Genomic DNA, 8,752 nt, shown 5'->3' with positions numbered 1-8,752 from the left:
AAATCAGCTCATATCAGAATTTCATTATAGATTCTGAAACAGTTTTTCATCAATTCTGAAATGTATTACTTTGATATAAGATGTGATAAGATGGTTGAAAAACGAACCAGAGCTTGGCCTGATTCAAGAGTCTTTAAGTACATTAGGATTATAAATTAATATAAATGATCACTTATTATCTCAAATCGTGGAGGAAATGCAAATTGAGGAACCGGAGTATAAGACGATTTTATTGTTGCTCCTCTTTAAGTTAAACCAAATTCTAGCTGAGTGAAAAATCCTCTAAAAGAAAATACTTAAGGTCGACCTCATTTTCTTCTCAATTTCTGCGGTGAAAGAAAGAAAACTGCACATTTGGCATGGATAGATATATGTATGGTTTTTCTTTGATTTATTGATTTTTGTTGTAGTGACTTAATTGAACATTAAAATGGTGTTCATAATACACATATACATATACATACATATAAGTTATTCATAGTTAATTATATTGTACAAGAATTTTACAACTTTAAGTTTTTTTGGACAATCTTTTCATTTCATTAATTGGTTTTTCTTTTTCGTTTATCTCTCAACTTTTCATCTTCACGATTTTCTTTTCTTTATCTCTCATTTGTTTTCTCATTTTGTTGTATTTCAATGTAATAAATAATATTAAAATTACCATAAGCATTAAATTACAAACATTCACACACAAAAATGATGCAATTATGCATTGCATTTAGCCTTGGAATCGAGCTATGTAATTCCGATTTAGATATATATATATATTAATAATATATATGTATTTAGTATGTAGATAGTACAGATCTAAAAGCTAAACTGTAAACATTTGTATGTAACTAAAGTACATTAGATCACTAGCTTTTCGTTTCACGAGTGAGAAATTACAATTTTTCATGTAGTTGTTTGTTGTTTTGTTTGTTACTGGTTTCTGACTGAAATGTGCTTAAACTCACTACCTGACTACCACTACTATGGATGGGACGAGCCCATCCGTGGGCCATATAATGAATATGGAGCAAAATATTGAGCCAAAGCAGGATGCGGCGGTAGACCGGGCAGGCCGGGCGGCGCCAAAGATGGAGGCAACATTGATGGCTTGCCATACGGATGATATCGCGCTGCCGCCGACAATGGACTTAACGGAGGTGTGGGATATGTGCGCTGGAATAGCGGATGATTTGGTGGTATGCCACCAGCGGCCGCAGCACTTAACACTGCATCGGGCACCGAGGCCGTGTGTGTGCGCAGATGTTGGAATAGATCATCGGAGGTACCGAATCGCTTGCCACAATAGGCCGCATCGCTGCCGATCCATGAGCATACGTAGGGCATTTGCGATGCAGCTGCCAGAGCTGCCAATTGGGCATGATATGAGGCAGCAGCCGCTGCCGCAGCAGCACTGCTTGATGAAGAGCCACCGCTACCGCCACCTGCTGAGCCTTGTGAGCCACTTGATTTGACTCCATCACCTCCTCCGCTGCCGCCACGTCCAGCACCAGCGCCAGCCATTTCACACTGCGGACAACCAGCTGGACATGGTTGGCCCGATGCCTTGTTTATATAGTGCGGACTGGCCGGACAGCCGGTGCAATATGGATCACGGCATATATTTGGTGCTGCTGCCATCATCGTTTGATCTGTCAGGCCCTTGAGGCGGGCATAATTTAAATATGGATTCATGGCCGACGCTTTGAACATGGCATGATGTGGTGACATTAGCGAACTGGCCGTCATCAGATCCATGGGATAAGGGCTACCATAACCTGCAAGAAGCAAAATACACAAGAAAAAAAGGAAATTAATCATTTAATTTTAAAAACATTCAAGTAATTTATTTAATTTATAAGCCAAGCCCTTTGTAAGTAGGTCAAAAAATATCTTTATTGTTGCGTGTTACTTTCAAAATGTTGATCAATTTAAAAAGGGAACATTCAAAGTCTTCCTTCGCTGAGGGAATATTTCAAAATTAATATAAAAGAAAAAGTCTAATTGTAAGTGAATAGTTTAGTTGATATGTTATAACCGTATACAGAAAGAAAGTATACAGATTTATTTCACTTGAGTTGAATCCAACGTAAATTTCTAAAGTCCTCAGGCAAAGTTTTTCTATGATATAGCTTGATGATTCTTACTATAATTATACAGACAAAAGGTCTGTAGGTCCTGTTCAGTGACTCCTTTCACTTGAAAGGATTACTTAATCCTACTTAGAGGTTCGACCTCAAGTCGCCAATTATAGACAATGTTTGTTTTTAAGATGGTTTAAATGTATTTAGTCAACAATTTCACATTTCATTTCATATTAATTTCTTTTAAACATATTTAGTCAGCAATTTCATATTTCATTCTAGTTAATTCCTTTTAAACACTTAACAAATTAAGTATTTTCTTGTCCAAGTTTAATTAATCAATCGCTAATAAAGACTCAGTTTAAATGTGTATCGCTTGTGATTGGTCTTCAGTTCCAACATTCACTATATTGAAAGTCCATTGAATTTTATATATCTTTAGTACAAGATTATTGCTTAAAATCGTTAACAGCTTGAGACTAGTTTAATGTAAGCATTTAAAGGTTATAGCTTCAATCATTATTGATTTGAATCAAGATTGAACTATATAGACTAATATACATAATGAGGGGCAGTCGCCGAGTGAAATTTATTTATTTTAGAGTAAGCGAAAGAATGTTAATCTAACTCTATTAAAAATTTGACGGGAGGTGATCAAAGTAAATGATCATTTTCGTTAATTGATTAGGTTAAACCGGATAAATTTGAAAAAAACCCATTAGGATCTACATTGGCATATACATTTAAATTAGAAAACCATGAAGCAAATCTTAGAAACAATTCAAAACTTATTGAAAATATGTGCGCATGTCTTTTTGCGTTGCTTAAACAAGAAATTTTAAACTATTTGAAATTAAAATAGTTTTTCGAAACAGAAATTTTAAAATTTAATTTGAAATTGCTCTAAATGAAATGAAAATGTTAATAAATTCAATTTGGTCATGGCCTCACCTGGTGGATAATAGGATGCCGCTGCTGCCGAGGGGGGTCCTTGTTGGCTGGCCGCATGCAAAGCCTTCACATAGCTAGCCTCCTTTGCTGCCTGCAATGCGGCGGCCTCCTGCAGGCGATTTGAACTGACTGCAGCAGCTGCTGCTGCGGCGGCTGCTGCTGCTGCTGCACTTGGACTATGCATTGCAGCTGACTCTTTGGAATTGCTGCGTCCTGGTGTGGACGCTGATGCAGGCAGGCCAGGACTGCCATTAAGTTGAGCAGATACACCCATTGCTCCTGCTCCTGCTCCTGTTGCTGCTGCTGAGGTGGATAGCGTGGATGAGGTGGGTGTGCGTCTGGGTGATTCTCGCTGTGAGCTGGCACTTTGGTTCGAATCACAGCGTTGTCCATTCGATTTGGGAGTCTTTACCCGTTGGCTGTTATTGCTTGTGAGATTTGTGGCGCCGCAATCGTTGTTGTTGTTGTTGTTGTTGTTGTTGTTATTGCTGTTGCTGTTGTTATTGGGTTCGTATGGCTTAAAGGTGCTGGGTGTTTTACTGTGCGCCGGCGGCAATTGTTGCTGTTCCACCGAGCCAGTGCTAACGCTGGATGAATGACTACTAACCGGTGAGGATTTATCGCGTCCGTTTTCTGCTGTTGATGTTGCCACCAAACCAAATGCCAAGTTGTTGCCGCTGCTGCTGTTGTTGCTGTTGCTCCCACCGCCCTTGGGTTGCATTTGCTTTGTGGCCTTTTCAATGTTTGCCGCCAGCAATTTGGGATTTGCAGTGTCCGCCCCAATAGCGCTGCATGTTTGCGCCAATAGCGCCAATGGACTGCTTTTGTTGTCCAGCTGCAAAGGAGATGAAGAAAATAAAGAATGAATTCTTACGTACAAATATGTATATATGTAGGTATGAATGTTTTGCTTTGAAGTTATTTTGTGTGTTGCCAGACTTGTATTCAATATCAACGATAAGATCTCATCTCATTTATTGTCTTTTCTTTGTGTTCTTAAACACTTTTAGCCAAACCCTCAAGCAAAATGTTGCTTTTGTCTGATCGTAATCGGGCAAGCGACACAACCCAAAAAAACAAAAAACAGCAAACACTACACAAACAACTCTTACGATCTTGAAATACTCTAGAGAATTTTCATGCCTCCCTCTTCTCTTTGTTATTATTATAAATCAGTATTTATAATCCAAACGACCCCTCGACCTCAGACCTCTATGCCACCCCACCGAATAAAAACCAATATAAAAACGTATTATGGGGGAGGCCATTAAATAAAATAAGCCAAATAAAACGTTGGAAAATATACATAAATATTATTATGCTGTGCCAATGTGGTGCTAAAGACATTCTAAAAAAATGGGGGAAGAAAATCTGCCAAGTTAGCTTGAGGGGCGCCAAAAAAAAGGAAGAAGAAACGAAACTTGTAATAAAAAATGTGGCATTAGATTAGGAGATGGGAATGAGGTTTAAGGGGAGAATAATATTTTAAGTGTCTGTAAATATGAATTTATCAAAAGACATATAATTTTACATTTAAAAAGTAAATGTACTTTAGATTGAAAGATATTAAAAAATCGATTTTATGTGACACAAGAAAACACAGTTTAGCTTGAGTTACTGAAGACAAACATGAAATTAGACGAACATAAGTAACTGAAAGGTTTTAAGTCTAATATAAATCAATAAACTGGTGAAGATTTGACTAGTCTTTGTAGTTGATATAGGTAGAAGAAGCTTAGACTGATTGAAGAGAGTTTAGCACGCAAACTAAAACACCACTTCACTGTTGAATTCAAAATAAGAACTGATTTTATTAACAAACGTCTTGTGTACATCAAAGAATTCTTAGACTCTAAGAGGCGACAATTGTCTTAAAAATGCTTACTCTAATGTTTATATTAATGCTTGTTTATATCATGCACAGCATTGGCGACTTGATATTGCGCCGTTGTTAAATCTTAAGTGCTTTTCCACAGAGTGTGGACGCATGTTTGGTTTGGTTTTTGCCATGAATCTGTATCAGCTATTTTTGTTTATTTCTTTGTTCAATCTGATTTGGTGAAGCCATTTCAGATGAACGCGATGTTTATTCTTAAACACTGATAATAAATAAGAATAAAGCTTCTTAAAGAACAACGAACTACGAAAGATTCAGGAATTAGGCAGAAACAAACTTAAGTTGGAAAATTAGTTAAGAAAACCTATTCATACATATTAATCCAAACACGAACATAGCATTTTGTTAAAATCATTAACCTAAACCCATATACAATCATGATAAACTTATCTCTATATAGGTATATAGAAATTTGCAGTCAGCGAATTAAATTATAAAGGGACAAAACAATTCTTTGAGTTTCTAAAAAGATAATAGGTAGAAATTCTCTCTAATTCACCTTGGATTGGATTTTTGAATAGATAGGAGTGTCTATTGAAAATAAAGATTAGATTAGGCTAAAATTTGTTTAAACTAGAAACTTATTTGCGATTTGGTAAGAAATAAGCTGAATTTATAAAAAAGAACCTTTTTTTCAACTGGTTTTTATATCCATAGAAATTCGTAGAAATAATACAGTAAATTTACTGCCAAAGTTCAGTTTAAATAAAATCTATTAACTTAAAAAGCAAATATCACACAAATGTGTTGAATGTTGTATGTACTAAAGTAGTTGGGCTGACTAAAAGTACAAAAGTCGCTGCAATGAGTCAACAGGCGTTAAATACCCATCAACCATGCAATACTTAAATATTGATGTCAGCCGTGAAGCGTTGATGATTTCAATCACTACTAAATATTGTCATTATATCTGTTTAAAGTTTAAATTAAATCGCAAAATTTTTGGGAATATCTAATCATTCTGACAGCTTTGTATATTGTTTATGAGAAATTCTACTAAGTAAATTAATATTGTTGTGCAAATTAATTGAATTATTTACATAAAAGTTTTTAGTTCTTCCTAAATGATATCATTTAATATTATTACTAACTTAATCACATTAGTAACAATTAAATTGAAATTCAATTTTTGTCTAAGGCTTTAGAAGAATTTATATATAAGCAGCCCGAAAACATTCCCATACAATTTTGCAAATATCTCTCTGCCTTTCCAAACAAGATTTCATTTAGTAACAAATTTTTTTTAATTTTTATTTGGTAAACCAATATAATGAATGAGTAATTACAAGTACATCGGGAAAAAAAAACATTGCCACAATTATATGAAATTAAAAAAGTCGTAAACACACACTGCGTATACTTGACATTTGCCCTTCCCTAGACAGCCCCCATCTCTGCCCCACACAGACACACACAAACACACATTCACCCGATAGTCGTACAAACGACCAACTTCCGTAGCTTACACACCTTAAAAAAAAAAAAAAAAACCAGCAAAATAATAATAAAACAAATTAACAGACTGTAAAAAAAATAAAGTGAAATAAAATTACAAAATGCGGCCAGAGTAAAGTAAATCATGAACAAGCGACTGTGTTTAGTTTTGAAGTGTCTAATTAAATTATCCGCATTTAACAGGCAACTGTGACTTGATTGTGCAAAAGGCATAACTAAATACACACACACACACCAACACAGCGAGGGGCAACTCTGTAGTTTTGAGATTATATGAGTTAACTACTAAGTAAGAGATATATATTCTTGATCCATATCTGTAGACCAACTTCTCATGCTGAATATAAAGGAACTTGAATTCTCTGAACATGTTACCAAGTTTATGAAGTTCATAACTTTAGGGTTAACCCTTTACGATGACGAATCACAGCACTTTCAATTCGAACTTATTCACTTGTGGTTGTAGTTGTAATTGTTGTTGTTGTTGATATTCGTTTCACAAGGTGTAACATTTTAATTAACATAATATTCATAATTTGTAAACGGATGCAAAATGGAAGTCGAATGCCTGTTTTCATTTTTATATATGCACATTATTCACTGGCTAATTAAGTGTCATAACTACATTTTGTATTTTGGTTCATATACATACATACATACATGTACATATATTTTATATTTTTTATTTTATTAATGTTAATGGCGATTTTATGGCCTGCACTCAATAATCATTGTTGTTAATTAAGCTACTATAAAATTGAAGTTTATTTCACACAATTACTCTTAACCCCAACTTGGCCTAGTTAGGCACTAAATTTTTGTTTTTGTATTTAGCTGCCCACCCAAGCAAAGTCAATTGACGTGCTTAACGATGAACAAGTACATGTACTTCTCATATGGCATACATAAATACATATGAGCATATCTACATATACATTTTACGGAGCTTCAATATAACAACTATTGTCCAATCATAAATTAAACAAACCCCATATGGCGGCGCACCCTTCCCGCAGTTATCTATCGCCCACACAATATTTATAAACTAAATCACAAACACACATACACATAAAATGACTGACACGTACTATGCACGAGTATTAGGCATAATACAAAAAATCAATACAGTCAACTTTATCAATATATACAGAGAAAATAAATTATGACTAATAATTGTGCTAAAAGTCGAGATAGTCTATGAGGAGCGGTAACGGAGCGAAGGGGAGGCGAGGCGTCTGCAGAAAAAAAGGTACCAAATCAGAGTGTGAATATACTATATATGCCGATATTTATACAGTATATGCTGGGTGGCAATGTTGTTAATAATGTGTTAACGGAGTGGCCCATCAATACGCCTAAGCAAATCAAATAAATAATAAATTGCGTATAGTCTCAACTCCCAAGGCATTGACTGCAAAAGTACCTCAAGATTCCCTACACACTGATCAATAGATCTTAAAAGATATTCAATGGACTTTTAAGAGCTTTTGAATGGACTCTTAAGGGATTGTAGAATGAGTCGCAAAACCAAAAGAGGCAACTTTTAGTTTCTTCATATAATACTTCAATTCCAGAGGTTTAGTCGAAAGTATTTCTAATATTATAAGCACTTCTATAACATCTTCAGACTACGAGTGCTCATGTGTGTAACTTTTCAAAAAGTCAATCAAGTAACTAGAAAAAATATATTGTTTAAATACCTTAACATATTAAAGAAAACTTAGATTTCAAACCAAGTCTGAATTTCGGAGAACATAAAAAGATGTCTCATACGATTATATGATATATGGTTATATGTTGCATATCCAAATTTAAGACACAGGTTAAAAAACTAATTAGTGTATAGAACAGTACTTATTCTGAAGCAAATTAAAAAAGACTTAAGAAGTTATTCCTAGACAAACTACTTAAATGTTTCATGTAAGTTTTCAAATATTGTTTTTTTGACATTAAAAACTATTCTATCGAGGTTTTTTCCACATTTTTCCAATGAAATATAATTTAAAAATTTTAAGAATAAGGTGAAAAGTTAGTTGAAAGTCCACATTCCAAATCTATCTTATGAAGAACAATAAATATCAATTACTAAATATAATTCAATTTAATTACTTTTTTTTTTTTTTTAAATATTAGATTTGTTGGCTAAACAAAATTGTTTAAACTTGGCTAATATATTAAAAAAAGGAGACAAATTGTAAAATTGGCCACATTTTGCATTAACTTTGTTAAACAAATAAAAGTAAGTTTTATTTTTTTAAATTTTACTGCCTTTTCCGTTTAAAAAAAAAACTACTTTCTGAAAACAACTGAAACTATAAAATAATTTGAAATTTCTTTACGCACTTACAAACTGAATGGAATTGCTGGCAGTAAC

The 8,752-nt window shown here is 34.2% G+C and overlaps 1 protein-coding gene across 1 annotated transcript in view; it reads right to left on the bottom strand.

Annotated features, from left to right (window-relative positions):
* Positions 1-353: 353 nt before the first annotated feature.
* The window catches only part of elB (elbow B), a 30,968-nt gene continuing 22,569 nt past the window's right edge, over positions 354-8,752 (bottom strand). The window contains exons 2-3 of the mRNA XM_068284420.1: positions 3,027-3,861; positions 354-1,769 (exon numbers count right to left, since the gene is read on the bottom strand). Coding sequence (XP_068140521.1) covers positions 976-1,769; positions 3,027-3,861 — 1,629 coding nt within the window. The 3' untranslated portion in view covers positions 354-975. The remainder of the gene's footprint in view (positions 1,770-3,026; positions 3,862-8,752) is intronic.

Source organism: Drosophila tropicalis, unplaced genomic scaffold (assembly GCF_018151085.1).
Source record: "Drosophila tropicalis isolate 14030-0801.00 unplaced genomic scaffold, ASM1815108v1 contig_393, whole genome shotgun sequence".
NCBI classification, from domain to species: Eukaryota; Metazoa; Arthropoda; class Insecta; order Diptera; family Drosophilidae; genus Drosophila; species Drosophila tropicalis.
The sequence above is the reverse complement of the archived record's forward strand: the minus strand, read 5'-3'. Positions and strand labels throughout refer to the sequence as shown.